Source organism: Lactuca virosa, chromosome 8 (genome assembly GCF_052849685.1).
Source record: "Lactuca virosa cultivar CGN04683 chromosome 8, Lactuca_virosa_CGN04683_v6, whole genome shotgun sequence".
NCBI classification, from domain to species: Eukaryota; Viridiplantae; Streptophyta; class Magnoliopsida; order Asterales; family Asteraceae; genus Lactuca; species Lactuca virosa.
In genome coordinates this window covers 300,214,242-300,230,355 of record NC_136433.1, presented here as the reverse complement: position 1 = coordinate 300,230,355, position 16,114 = coordinate 300,214,242, and the positions used below count along the sequence as shown (strand labels likewise).

General features: G+C 31.2%; 1 protein-coding gene and 1 long non-coding RNA gene across 2 annotated transcripts; one reads left to right on the top strand and one right to left on the bottom strand.

The window, feature by feature from the left end:
- The first annotated feature begins 9,765 nt into the window (after window positions 1-9,765).
- LOC145128743 (uncharacterized) lies at window positions 9,766-11,634 on the top strand. The gene is made up of 4 exons (XR_013717075.1): window positions 9,766-9,954; window positions 10,144-10,312; window positions 10,432-10,604; window positions 11,192-11,634. It is a non-coding gene; the product is annotated as an uncharacterized LOC145128743 (long non-coding RNA).
- Window positions 11,635-11,831: 197 nt separating this feature from the next.
- Window positions 11,832-14,875, bottom strand: LOC145131657 (uncharacterized). The gene is made up of 3 exons (XM_079066317.1): window positions 14,840-14,875; window positions 12,116-14,526; window positions 11,832-11,979 (listed from the first exon to the last, which is right to left on the bottom strand). Exons 1-3 carry the CDS (start codon window positions 14,873-14,875, stop codon window positions 11,832-11,834), a joined length of 2,595 nt encoding a protein of 864 aa, XP_078922443.1.
- Window positions 14,876-16,114: the final 1,239 nt, after the last annotated feature.

The window sequence follows — 16,114 nt, the reverse complement described above, 5'->3', positions numbered from 1 at the left end:
CTAGCTAGGTGATCAGACTAACAAGAATGAAAATCAAACATTCATTAAGAACAAAACTGAAAAATCTAGATAGAAACACAAATCAAAAACCAGATCTAATGATCAATCACATGAAAAGTACTTGTCTTTGCAAAACTGAAAATTAGGGTTTAGCCAGACATGGCTAAAATCTGATCTAAAACAATAAAAAGAAACATTAAACTACTAAATCTTACTAAACTAAACGTAGGAGATGATCCACAGTTTTTAGATCTTCAGAAATTGATGAAATCGGAGAAGAAACACCTCCAAAATCGTATTTTCGTCGTCTGGAACCTCTGGAATCGCCAACTTAGGTTACTAGAAGGTTATAAGGTCTATTTATACGTCCAGCAGCAAAAACGGCGCACCTGCGATCGCATGTACACAACCTGCGATCGCAGGTTTTGAAATAAACACGTCTGGTGCCTTTTTAATGAAGTAGGATGCTATTTTGACACTTTTTGGCAAACCTGCGATCGCATGTACACAACCTGCGATCGGAGGTATTGAGTTTTCACTCTCGGGTGAATTTTGGGCACAAAAGAACCTCGAAGGCAACCTGCGACCAAACCTGCGATCGCAAAAAGGGTCACCTGCGATCGCAAGGAGACAACCTGCGATCGCAGGTTGTGCCTATGATGTCTGAAATTTCGTCTACTTTTCAGGTCATTTTGAATCACGTCAATCAGAGTTACGATTCTCGAGATATGGTCAAAATACTGACAGGGGGTCAAAGCTGCCAGCAACATCCTTTAACTTTAGATTGCATATTCTATCTTCGTGTGATCAATTCAATCCAATGTTTCTTGACCAAAGCATCTTCCAAACATTCCTCAACATACTCCATAAGTCTCAAGCTCTATTTTAAGCTCCAAACATGCATCCAGATGCTCCCAAAGCATTGCTCCACTCGAACTATCTGAAATTGACATAAAAACATGAGCAGTACGGGAATTCTAATGAAAGACATGAGCTGAACATTATTTAAATAAATGACATGAAAATGTACAAAATATGATCCTAAATGATAATAAAAACTACCCTATAAGATGCATAAAATGGCATCTAACACTATGATGCATGTGTTGTGATACTACAAATGAAGTCATCCATCCCCGGACCTTTCCGCCGTCTGGTTTGGGGGTGTGACAATCACACCCATATATATATATATACAATTATCAGGGGAGGTAGGTGTAACAATTCAACCTATTATGAGAAGCATAATATGTCACTAAATCTCAATAGAAAATATTCATGGAGACTACAAATGTAAAGTAAAATAGCTCTTCAAAGTAAAACAAAACTTACAATAACAAACTTGCAAAGACATACACAACAAGTTGATCTTCAACAATCTCCCCCTTTGTTTCAAATATTGGGAGTCTCCTTAGTTAGTTTGAACAGGTGGTTTCATCGGCGCAACATTCTTCGGATGCAATAGATTTTCGAGTTTTAACATTTGAATTCTCACTAACATGACCATTTGAATATATTCATCATCTTCACTTTTGTCGAAACATTGTTTCTTTCACACAACACAATTTTATAAATAGCCTCATTGAGGAACAATTTTGGATAAAGATGCTTCTAATACGTTCTTAAGAAAATATGAATATTTGATGAAATTCCTTTGGGCATAAGCACAACTCTCCGTTCGGGCAAGCCAACAATCTCACCAACGGTGCGAGAATGGATCATTTTGAGAACTTTGTCTTGCTTTGCAACAGGTAGAGTAAAGTATTATGCTAATGTGTGATCCAATTTCACTATCTCTTCAACATAGTATAGCAAGAAATTTGCAATTTTTTGTATTATTTTGATTAGCTTTTCATTTGCATGTTGTTTCCATAGTATATCCATCACGAAAATGAGATCGGAAGGATTCATGCTGAGAAAATTTGCATAAGTGACCTTCAAATTTTGCGATTTCTCTAACAACTGCATTGTGAATGATTCGCTTCGTGCTACAAACTTTTGGTTGATAGTAAGAAAGATAAACATAGAAGCGAATTAATCTCTGATAGTAATCAGTGCTTTCAAGGTCAATATCATCTGAGGAAAACAAGCGAGGATAGCCAAATGCCCTTAGAAAAAGAGCCATATCGAGAGTCTCATTACAACCATGATCAAGATTGGCAGTGTAAACAAGAAGAAGAGTCATGAAAGATGTAGCACTTATTTTTCACAACATATATTATTATGAGTGATGCGATGCTTCTGTAAATTGATCTAAAGGTAAAGATAAGTATTCTGCTTTAATATATGAAAAGGGTGAATGTAAAGTATGTGTTGGTGTATCTTTTTAAAGAAGAATAATATGTACCCTTTTTTTATAGGATTATAAGTTAATATGTATGTATGTATGTGTGTGTGTGTGTATATATATACATATATATACATATATATATATATATATATATATATATATATATATATATATATATCTTTTTTTTGCATAATTAATTTAAAATAAAGTTGTAATTGACTCGAATACGAACATGTGGATATAAAGATCATCAAAATCTGAGTTCGTATGAAGAAGTTATGGTTGTATGAAGTTGAGACAAATATAATAGAGAAACTTAGGGCACGACCCCTAATAGTTCTAGAGCTAAACTATACCGAATCAAAGGAGAATTTAAGAGAAATTTCACCAAATATCCACTCTTGTATCTAGATTGAGGTGACTAATCTCATGGCTTGTTAATTCTCATGTTAAGTGATAAAAATGGGTTGAGGGTTAAGAACCGTGGTATGAAAGTAGGATGAAAATGTTAGGAATAAAGGTGTGTTAAGGTGATTAAGGTTATGTATAGCCTAATTACAATCATATGATGTAAAATTCATGGTTGAATTCTTAGTTATCGAGGATAAGTATGATAAACCCTAATTATGGAATTTGTGAATTGGTGGCATAAAAACATATGAATTAATAGATTAAGACATATGGATGATTGTTTCACGAAATATAATGAATTTGTTATGATATTAAGTTATGGACCTTATCTTGTGCTTAAAGGTCTTGTACTTTAAGTTAAGTTATTTGGAAGTGTGGTTGTGATGGATTAATAATATTTAATTCAAGTCTTAATGGGTTAAGACAAATATATACAACTAGTATATGGAATGTGGTTGATTTTGGTATAATAGAGTAATATGACTTAACAAAGTATTATGTCAGTTTAATGAATGAACGGGTTATATTTGAAGTTGTAATAACTCAAGTATGGTTGATATTGTAATAGTTTTGACAGATAAGATCAAAGGTCAGATCACGGAGATCATGTATGTTAGGACTTCAAGTGACCACCAATCATATGGTGATTAACCACACCCCTCTTCTATGTGGTTGAGAGTTGTAAAACTGGTATAGTTGAATTTGATAGCAAGTTAACTACTATGTGAAGTACCAAGTTGAATTATAGATAAACTATGCTAATGAGTTAAATAACTAGTTTTGTCGTATTTTATGTGAGTCGTGAAATGTTAGTGTAATTGTTTATAGATACAAGTTACAATAAATTGATATAATGATTTTTTGATTCAATACGTACACAAATTATGACATCCCAAATTTCTACAACCAAATAAAACTTTTTCTTTCTACTTATTTAAAACATGATAACTTTTAAAAGAATAATTTAGTGTGGCATTGTCCCAAGACATTTTTCTTTAAGGTAAAATCAATACTCAAACGTTTATGATGAAACGTTTGGAAAATCCACTTGAAACATTTCACTAAGACCTTGCCTAGACATGACTCTCGTAAGTAGATCAATCAACATTATAACTGGAGTTACTTATAAATCTTATTTGTAGGTTCATAATAACGAAAATGAACATAAATATAAGTTACATTTAAAAGCATAGTAAGTGCAACTTAACTTGCAGGGTATTCTAGCAAAAACTCGGAAAATGATTGTTGCTTCGTTGAAATAGTTGTTGGAAAAAGTGACCAAAATATTCGTCGGAGGTTCCCCGGAAAAATGTCATCGGTCGTCGGAATGTCGCCAGAAATGGTGCTTCCAGCGGTGGCGCATGGAGGCGCTGCGACGGTTGTCGATGGCGGAGGTTGGTGGTCGTCCGAAAGAGAAAGAGAGATATTTCGGGGGAGAGATCAAGAGAGAGAGAGAGGGATGGCTGAAAAGAAAGGCTATCCCTTTCTGTGTATAGTAGATTTTTTTGCAACGGAGGGTCAAGATCACGTTTCTATTTGACGGCTAAGATCGTTGGTTGTGTGGCGCATTCTGCAAAAATCATAACTTTCACATACGAGCTTAGTTTCCAACGTTATTTATATCCACGGATTCGTATTTCCGAGTACTACAAGTTTCCTTTAGACCTCAACAACTAATTATCATTCTATTTTAACTTCATAATTTCTAAAGATTACACTGTTAAAATTCTTGTGAAATTCGTAACTCCTTCGTACGAGCTCTGTTCTCGATGTTTATTATGTCTACATATTTGTATTTACGTGGACATAAACTCTCATTTACATTGTTTTGGCTAACAAGTAATCTGTTTTTTTTTTGTATTTTAAAGCCAACACTAACACACTCTGTCGAACACATATCTTCGAAAAATCATAATTTCTTCATATGTCGTCAGATTTTGGCGTTCTTTATATTCACGGGTTCGTAATCACGACCACTACAAAATTTTTCAAGATTGATTATCCTCAATAATCTTTTATTTTAAAATGTTTATTTGACACAATTTGTTAAGTTTTAAAATAAGCTTTTATATAAATATTATATACCCATAACATTTGCCCAAACTTTTGTACATTTTATATATATATATATATATATATATATATATATATATATATATATATATATATATATATATATATATATATATATACTATTTATAAAAACACATCGTGTATGAAGCATTCTCATTCCTTTATTTATAAGAAATTTTACATTATCAACTGACGTAAATAAAGATTCTTTTATGAAATCCCTAGCGAAAAACACGACCGTTACACAGATGGTTTTAGTTTATGACTATCGTACTGTACAAGTTGGGCATCTGATTTGTATTAAATAGTTATAGTTAAATATAACTCTTATATTCACAACAAGAAATAACCCATTTAGCGACGGCCTCTATAGCAATGACGTTGGCCTTTAGCGGCGACATTAGATAATGTCGCCGCTAAAGGCTATTGTCATCGCTATAGATGTCGTCGCTAAAGGGCTTCCACCGACGATCCTCTTGTGCCACACGCCATTTGATCATGACCGTACGCTGCTATACTGATCCATCGGTTACGGTGTCATCTCGTGGGAAGTAATAGTGCCGACACCAATTGCAACGGCGTGTCACCGCTATTGATGGCGATCCGCGTGGATGCCATCGTGACCGTTCGATTATTTTTGGATCGGACGGCTAATAATTACCACAGAAAAGGAGCGTGTTTTTCCCTCCAACTTGTCGCCGCTATTGCTGCGGTGTCACCGTTAAAGGTAACGCCCTTTTGACCCCCCCTTTGTCCCAGACGACCCAATTTCTGCGTATTATCCTCCTTCTCGGAAAACTCCGGCGACCAACATTCTCTGGTGCATTTTTCCGGCGTAGTACACCAACACAAACCACCACTAACCATAGATTGCTTCTAGGCCTTTATTTTCCGGTGATTTCCGCCGATTTCCGGCGAATTCCGAGTTTTTCCGGCGACAATGATCCTCCGATAACGTGCGTTTTCTCTTCCCTTTTCTCTTTCTCTTATTTTCATACCAATATTTAACCTTAATTTCATTTTTGGTGCTTTTAAGTAATCTCCGGTGGTGACCACCACCACAACACCACCGTTGTCACTATTTTCCGACGACCGGTCGAATTTTACGGCGACAACTCTCAGTTTCCGGCGACAACAAGTTCTTATTTTTTTTTCTGTTCTTAATGTATGTGAAATGTATATATTTTGGTATGTGAAATGTGTATATTTTGGTATGTGAAATCTATATGAAATGTATGCATATGTATGTAAAAAATATATATGCAAATGTGTATGTGTGAATATGTATGAGAAAATGTATATGTATGTGTATGTATGAAAAAGTGTATGTGAAAATGTGTGTATAAGTGTATTTCTATGTGAAATGTATGTATATGTGTATATATATGAAAAAATATATGTGAAAATGTATGTATATGAAATGTAGGCATTTTCATGTGAAAATGTAGGTGTTTGTATGTGAAATGTATATATGTATTTCTATATGAAATGTATTTGTATGTATGAAAAAATATATGTGCAAAAATATGTATAAGTGCATTTGTATGTGTGTATATTGTATGTTATGATAAAATATGTGTATATTGTATGTATAATTTACAATGTCTTTTTAAAGTATTATAATATAATAAAAAAACAAAATAACTAAGATAATATAAATAACAATAAATACGAAAATGTATAATGTCATAATAGAAAAATAAAAACAAAAATAAGTTGATATTAAAAATCAAAATATGGAAAAAAATGATATAAATAACAAATATATAATATCGTTTAAAGTACAATGTTATAAGAAAAAATAAAAATGAAAAATTAAGATGCTAAATCTACTAAGTTATAATTTACTCAAAATAGAAAAATAAAAACAAAAATAAGTTGATATCAAAAATCAAAGTATGGAAAAAGAAAAAAAGATGATATAAATAAAAAATATATAATATCGTTTAAAGTACAATACTATAATAAAAAATAAAAATGAAAAATTAAGACGCTAAATCTACTAAGTTATAATTTACTCAAAATAGAAAAATACCCGCCCGAAATTAATTTAAAAATTAATTTCAGGCTGTCCCCGTTTTGGGACTGCTTTTTGAATACCTTACCTAATTTAGGATGTAAATGTGTATTACATGATTGATTGTTTAAGAAATATTCGGTTTTTATTTTCTCATTGCTCCTCGGGTATATAATCTATATATCTTATAAAGCAAATATTTTCCATTGAATCTTATGCATTTCAAACTCCCAAGACTATTCAACTTATAAAATTTAATTTATGATTAACTGAAATGTTTATTTGTAACTCCCAAAACTCTTCAAACCATCTTATTTAATTGATGAGTTAAATGAAATATTTAGCCTATATAAGAACATTATAGCTTGCATATTGCATGTATGTCAATGCAAAATGATAGATTATTGTGGTAGGGTTTGAAGAGTTATGTGAGTGATTCCATGAATATAAGAGAACAATTGTAATTTTTCTAAATGTAAGTGCAAGTAAATTCAAATTAGGTGCATGTAAAGAGAAATTGCAACTATTTATCGGTTAGTGCAATTAACGTTGTTAATATGTATGTATCTTTATGTTTTCTTTCTCTTTATGTTAAGACAATCTATTTTTCTGTTAATTCAACATGTATTTTATATTATTGGTTACATGCTATGTTAGTTCCTATCGCTTATTTTGTTGTAAATAACATCAATAGAATTTTTGATAATTAATTTTGATAAAAGGAGTTTACAATTATTATTCCAAATTGTTAGCGATAATGACGAATTAAAACGGATGATTTTAAATATGATATAACTTTACTGTTAAAAACCAATGATTATTTATGTTTTATAGAAATGCATTCTTTATGTGCTCGCAAAACTAATACGAATGTATCCATTTTTTAAATATTTTTATAGTAATAAAAATAAGTAATCTACTATATCTTATTAAATTTGTCAATTTTATATTTTTCTATTTGTTTTTCATCGTAAAGAAAAAGTAAAATATGACATGATTTTATTGTTGAAAATCAATGATTGTTTATGTGTTATAAAACTACATTCTTTATGTTCTTGCAAAACTAATATGAATGTATCCGTTTCTTAAATTTTTGTAGTAATAAAAATATGTAATCTATTATATTTTATTACATTTGTCATTTTCATTTTTTCCTATTCTTTTTTACCGTAAAGAAAAAGTAAAATTTAAAAAATATTAATACTTTAATAAGAAAAATATAAGTAATAAAATATAACTCAAGTTTAACACTTCCCCCTCCCTAACCCACTTTTAACATGTTTTTTTTTTTTTTTTTTTTTAAATCGGTCTTAATACTTAAACAATTACTATAGCTTTGAAATTCAAATCACCATTTTATTTGGACCATTCATTCCCTTCCAATATTTCAAAGATTTAATGACAAAAATAAAAATACAATACTAAAGTAGATAGTTTTTTAAAATTTAATAATGAAATTTTTTCCAACGTGTAGTTTTTATTTAAATAAAAATAATAATAGCTTAAAATAACATAAAACTAAAAAAATAGATTATACTATATTAAAAATATTGTTATTTGACATAATATAATAATAATACATGAAATAAAAATATTCAAATGAATTATTTAAAATATTAAATCAAAAACTTTATTTAATTTGGTTGAAACACTAACTTATTATATATATATATATATATATATATATATATATATATATATATATATATATATATATATATATATATATATATATACTTAAAAATTATAGTATTAGTTGCAACTTAGTATAAAGATCATTATTTCAATGATAAATGTCGATAATGTTGTTATTATAACATATAATTGTCGGTATTTATATTACATTATTATGCACAACTCAAGAGTTCGAAACTCTCATTACATCTCAAGAGTTTTCTAATTTCAATGTAGTTATGGTTTCAAATTTAATGTAGTTAGTCATACCTTTTTATTTTCCACTACATTCAAGAGTTTTTTAAACTTATGGTTATTAATGTGCAATGCTTTTTCATTTTCACTTATTTATACACATTATAACTATATTAGTAGTATATAAGTAAGTTTTGATAAAAAAAAATTATATGTATATATATATATACTTAAAAATTATAGTATTAGTTGCAACTTAGTATAAAGATCATTATTTCAATGATAAATGTCGATAATGTTGTTATTATAACATATAATTGTCGGTATTTATATTACATTATTATGCACAACTCAAGAGTTCGAAACTCTCATTACATCTCAAGAGTTTTCTAATTTCAATGTAGTTATGGTTTCAAATTTAATGTAGTTAGTCATACCTTTTTATTTTCCACTACATTCAAGAGTTTTTTAAACTTATGGTTATTAATGTGCAATGCTTTTTCATTTTCACTTATTTATACACATTATAACTATATTAGTAGTATATAAGTAAGTTTTGATAAAAAAAAATTATATGTTTGAAAAGGTTTGTAATTCAAATACAAAGGATTTGAAAAAAAAATATGAGTTATGCCGCATGAATGGTTATTTCAACGCGATTTTTTTATAACAATATTTTTATATATCAAGGTATATCGATTTATAAATATTCATTTTGAATGATTTATAAGTGTTTAATAATTTTCATTTGATGTATACTACAAGAAAGCAGACCTTTAATGACACGCAATTTATGATACGCATTGATTTATGATATGTAAAAGTGTGACCTAAAAATAATGTCATCTCTCTAGAAATTTTAAGGATTTAGGACGCGTATTTTTGCGTGCCCTAAATTAGTGTCAGACAAAAAAGGAGGGCGCTTATTAAAAAATGTGTGTCATCTAAACATGTCGTTTTATATTTTTTAATGAAACGCGTTCTTTAGTAATAAGCGGGAAAAGGAAAGCCCAATATTAGAAAAGCCCGCTTTTTTCACTTCCCTCTTTGCCCTAAGCTTTTTTTGATGCATCATTCTTTTGTCCCCACACACATAATCGACGGTGTATGCCCATGTTCAAGCGATCGTCGTAAAATTGTTGATCTCACCTACGATTGAGTGTTCCCAGTCCCGCTCCACCTCCGGTCTACCCTAAATCCATCGATCTACTTTAGGCGGGTTCCCACTTTTTTAAACCTAGAAGGTGATTTAGGGTTCTGTATACCATTTCTTGTTGTTCTCCTCCCTGACCAGGTAATATCATCAATCCTCCCATATTGGTCATTGTTGTTCTCTTTCCTGTCTCTTATTGTTGCCTGATTGCATCTCGGTATCAATTTTCTAATCGACATCTTCAATTTGTTTCGTTATTTTCTAATTAAATTTTTTTTGATTGAGACATCACGTTGCTTTCCTCACAGCTGCTTTTTTTGCTGTATCTAGATCTGATGTATGCATGATAGATTATTGGAATACGATCGAATATGTAAGGCGAAACGAATTTTATGTACCGCATATCAGAGCAAATGAATTGCAAGTCAGATCGGAGATAGGGTTGTTGTTTCATCGCTACTCACACTCCTTCCTCCATGTCTTCATAGACTTTATTAAGGTAAAAGAAATACAGTCCTTACATTTATGTGGTTATATATGCTTCATCGTTTAGGTTGTATTTATCAATTTGAATGTTGACGGTTTTTATTGTTCTATTTTTTCGTTAATTATGGATAGCTATAGAAATAGTGATCTTAATTGGCTTCCTAAAGTAGCAAAGTATGCAGAAGATATTATTGAGAGGGGATTAAGTTGACTTCTGCTACATTGTCAAAGGTAAGGCAAGGTCTTGCAAAAGCTGGAAAGGACCTGCTTATGATGTTCTTTGGAAGAAGTAGAACATTCATAAGGTTAGTTTGTAGAAAAGTTTTTTTTTTGCTTGTTTTGTTTATGAAGATTTTATTGAATTTTTGTTATTTTATATAAGAACAATGGTTAGGATAACCAAGCACAAATGTTTATCACAGTTGATTGTTAGGAAAACCAAGGTACTCTAATGACTTTTTCTACAAGTTGCAACTACAATTACAACATTTTGTTTTATAAAATGTAAAAAAAATATAAATTTAGCATCATAATATGTAAAAAAAATATAAATTTAGCATTATATTCTCATTTCAACAATGTGAAAAAGAAGCTTAACAGCCAACAATTTGGCAAATCTTACTTAAAAATTAAAATAACTACAATCAAATATAAATTCCTGTTAGTTTACTCAAAAGGTATGAAGTTTTGGATTCATAATATTACACTTACATTCACATGTTTTATACAAAAGATCAAAGCTACTACTCTTTTTTTCCTTTCTTTTTTCAACCCACTATATTTGTATCAACATCACCCTTTTCATATCAGGTAATTATAAGATTATAACATGAACACTTTTGATTATGGGTAATGATGACATTAATGATATGTTTTTTGTCCAATTCTACAGATATGCACACTATCTGTTTGAAAACGATAGCTATGAAGAAGCCATGTGTCATTTTGCAGCATCCCAAGTGGAAATAATCTATGTGCTTTCTTTATATCCATCTATTATTCTTCCCAAACCAGTTGAAAAAAGTATTGACGTTAGTGGGGAGTCAACCTTATCAAGAGTCAACTCGGGTACAACCGAATACTATACAGACAGTTATCCAAGTTCTCAAATCATTCAAATGGAATCTGATGATCTTCCTGCTCTTGAACCCAAGAAAATGAACCACAATATTTAAACAGCTCTGATAAAATATTTGAAAAAAATAGGCCAAACACTGTTGGAAAGGCGGCTGTTGAAGGCACAGAGGAAGTTGTTTCAGATGTTGTAGGCCAAACTACACGTTCCAAGAGAGATAGCAACAATATGTGACACTGCACTAATAACTTAACTTAACTTTTTCCACATGGATAAAAAAATTAAACTTTTTTGTAATTGTAATTTCTCTTTGTGTTTTTAGGAACGAGTTAAATTGTAATTTCTCTTTGTGTTTTCCACATAGAGAGATAGCAACAATATGTGACACTGCACTTCTGCAAGCTTTACTATTGACTGGTCAAATTGTTGCTATTTTGGAACTACCGAAGGGTTTTAACTACTGTGGTACGAAGATATGAAGATATGTGAGGAGCTCTGTTTCATCAATTTGACCAGGCTCTTGACCTATTGTATCAGTCTCCATTGCCATTGTTGATGCTTTAAGATCTTGCCTATTATTATTATTCCTTTCACCATCACCCTTGCTTGCAGGTGTTGCAATATTTCAAAAATAAAAACATCGAATCAGTGGCGGATCTAGAATAAAAAAATAGGGTATGCACATAATAAACTTTGATTAATAATTTTAAAAAAACATTTAATATCAAAACAAAATTTTACAAATGTTGTCGTCGATTGCTTATATTTTCGTAGTGAGTAACAATAACTTCATCACTAACTTTTGAAAACACATCTTTCTCTATATAAGTTACTAAACAATCATTTAATAATTGATCACCCATACTGTTGCGTAACTTATTCTTCACAAAAGTCATTGCCAAAAATGCTCTTTCTATACTAGCTGTCGCCACCGGGAGGATCAACACCAACTTAATAAGTAAATAGACATGATCAAAAACTTTATCTTTATTAGATCTCACCATCTCCTTAGAGAGTTCTTTAAGATCCTTCAATCTTTGAAATCTGTCGTCTTTTTTCATATCGTAGATGTAGTTATCAAGCTGATCACCTAGACGAACTAATTCAACACTTAAAAACTCACTAGGATAAAGTTTTGCAAGTGCAATAACTTTTTCTTTATCAAAAGATTTAAAATCATCAACAGGGCTTAAACTAGCCATATTAACAAGTAATTCCATACTAACCTCGTCAAATCGGTTCTTCAACTCTTGAAGTTGCAAATCAATGATCGCAACAAAGACTTCAACTCGAAAATGATGAAGATTCGTGGTGTGTAGTTTGCCACGTTTTTTTCTACCAGTCGGGACATATACATCTTCCATATTAGGAGCTTCAATGCAATTTTTTTCACAAAAGGATATGACTGAACTTAAGAGAGGTTCCCACCCATTATCTCTTACTTGTTGTAGTCGTTGTTTGGTCAATGTCACCAACGCCATAGCATTAACTATGTCTTGATCTTTTCTTTGTAAAGTTTTGTTCAAATCATTTGCCACACCAAAAATAATCTTCATCAAATGTATCATGAATATAAAATCAAAACACTCAAGTGAATAACCAACAACATCCGTTTTTAGCCGGTCATCCGAACTTGAAGATACATCTCCAATCTTATCAAGAACCTTGCATATCACAAGATATAAGGAAATCACATTCACAATCAGTTTATAGTGGGATCCCCAACGAGTATCACCCGGCCTTCCCAAACTTAACTCTTGATTCAATCCTTTGCCACTTTCAAGTTTACCATCATCAAATGCTTGTGAAACCTTTTGAGCTTGAGCTTCTCGCAACATTTCTTTTCTCTTACAAGAAACTCCAATGACATTCAGTAAGTTTGTAAGTATCTCAAAGAGCCAACCACAATCTATGCTCTTTTTTGAAACTGCAACTAATGTTAGTTGAAGTTGATGAGCAAAACAATGGACATAGTATGCGGATGTGGTTTCTTTTAAGATTAGGGTTTTAAGGCCATTACTTTCACCCTTCATATTGCTAGCTCTGTCATATCCTTGACCTCGAATTTTAGATGGACTTAATGAATACTCCGCAAGCAAAGAATAAATTGCCTTTTTAAGAGATAAAGCTGTGGTATCAACGACATGTACAACAACGAGAAACCTTTCAACTATGTCTCCTTTCTTATCTACATACCGCAAGCACAAAGACATTTGCTCATTATGAGTTACATCAGCCGATTCATCCACTAATATTGCAAAGTAATCTTCACCAAGTTCTCTAATAATGTGTTTAGTTGTTTCTTTTGCACAAGCATGTATGATATCTTTTTGAATGGAAGGGGAGGTTACTTGTAAGTTCTTTGGAGCATTTTTCAATACAACTTTATCAACTTCCTCATTATGTTTTGCTAACCATTCAAGAAGTTCGAGAAAGTTTCCTTTATTACTTGATTCTTGACTTTCATCATGACCCCGGGTTGGCAATCCTTGATGTAAAAGATACCTTATACAGTGTAGCGAAGCAAGCAAATGAGTGTGATATTCTTTTTGGGCTTTTGTAGATTGTTGCTCAAAAGCACTTTGTATCGACTTTTTGGGTTTGGTAAGCATCTCAAATTTTTCTCTAGCTCGATTATGGATACTATTAACAGCTCCCACATGTCTATCGAACCTATTTGGCATATTCCAACTTTTAAAGCCATCCGTAACAAAAGCATCTCCACCTTTTCCATTAAATTCATCCTTGTCCCTAAATAAGTAACATAGAAAACAAAAAGCCGCCTCTTTTTCAATACTATATTCAAGCCATTGATGTTTATCAAACCAAGTGGGAATAAAGCGACGCATATAGCCTCCAAAATCTGTTTGAAGAAATTGATGACCACGTGGTTGGCAAGGACCTCTTTGTATATATTCTTTCCTCACTGCATCTTGGTCGTTGGGATGATAATCAAGGATATTCTGTCTCAAGCCTGGATCATGTGGAAGTGTATTTACATCAAATTGACTTTCTCTTTCCCTAGATGGAAATTTGGTGCTACCATGTGTGATATTATCGGGCGTCGACGAAGAATCATCTTGAGTCTTTGTTTTCTTTTGAGCATTAACAAACCAATCTACCGTCCCATGTTTCTTCTTGCGTTTTGATGACTAGTTTTCATCATCATTCATTGTTATCGTAAGAATATATTTAACCTAAAAGGTTAACAAAATTAATTATCTAAAAGTGAAACAGCAAAGGAAGTAATTAGTAGGATTTACATATACATTTCTTAGTAGTAATTAAACCTAATTAAAAGATAAAATAAAACTATAAATAAAAAAGCTAAACATCTAAACTGATAAACCATAGTTTACTTTATCATTTTAATTTAATTCTATATAACATTGTTAAATATATGTATAGTGTTTCATGTGCATGCCTACAAGGAAATTGGTTTGACATAATTACCTACTGACATGCCACATACCTTTTAACATAGAAAAGATAAATTGCCATTGACTCCACTAACAATTACGAATACACATGTACTTTTTAGTCTCTATTTATCAATATAATAATAATGACAGCTATATGATACAATTATCAAGAAAGTAAATTCACTATATCTTTAGCAGTTAGCACATATTCATAAAGAAACACACAAAAGTGAACGAGAGAAATTGATTTAAAGCTCACAAAATCCAACATGAAACTATGAACCACTGAAGGCGATTGCGAGAGTAAAACAGAAACTAACCTAAAGAACAAGAGGCCAAGAACCAGAGACGATGTTAGCAAGATATCAAGACGAACAAATTCGAAGTTTCTCACTTTCTTTTTCTTCTGTCGAATTCTATGGTGACGAGAGAGGCGAAAGCGTGTCCAACGGTTAGGGTTTCTTTGGGTTTGATTTTTCAGATTTATTTTCTTACCTTTTAGTTGGTTTTATAAAAATTGTGATTTGTGATAGATATAGAGTTTGTATTTTTCTTGGTTCAAATATTTTGTAGCTTTTATAATTTGTTGATAAACCCAACTTGATTAGGATTTCTAACGATTTTATTTTATTTTTTCATTTGAATTTGTTTTTAATAATGACATGTATTTACTAAAGGAAAAAGAATCTTAGGTTGAAATTATAGTTTGGGCATGCATTTAATTTGACAAGGGTATGCATTTATAATAAATGTATAAATATATAATTTTTTTAATGAAAAAAAGAGTAATCCTAGTAATTATTTAAGGGTATGCATTTGCATACCCTTCCAATATGCTACATCCGCCCCTGCATCAAATTTATAAAAATAAACTGATAAAAATAAGAAAAATGTGTATGTTTATTACCTGATTGTTGTCTTCTGAATGATTTGCAGGAGTTTTGTTTTCTTCTTTTTTAGCACGTTTTGATCTGTCACTTGTTATAAAAATAATAAAAACTTGTTATGTTCCTTAATTCTTTGTAGAATTTTTTCAAATTATCAAATGTTATCTCTAGTTCCAATTGTGTTTGTTTGTTAACTTTAGATATTTAACCTAGAACTGGTGCTTTAGGTTATGAGGCTGATCTATACAAAATTTGGGTTATCTTTGCTTGCACTTGCTTCAAATGCCATTCATAAGCTCTGGAAATGGCAACGAAGTGAACGCAATCCATCTCGGAAGGTATGTGGGCCCCACCCCATCAAACTACTTGTTGTAGTTCAATACAAAGACCATAAAAGGTATTTTCAAATACTTAATAAATTCATTTCCACA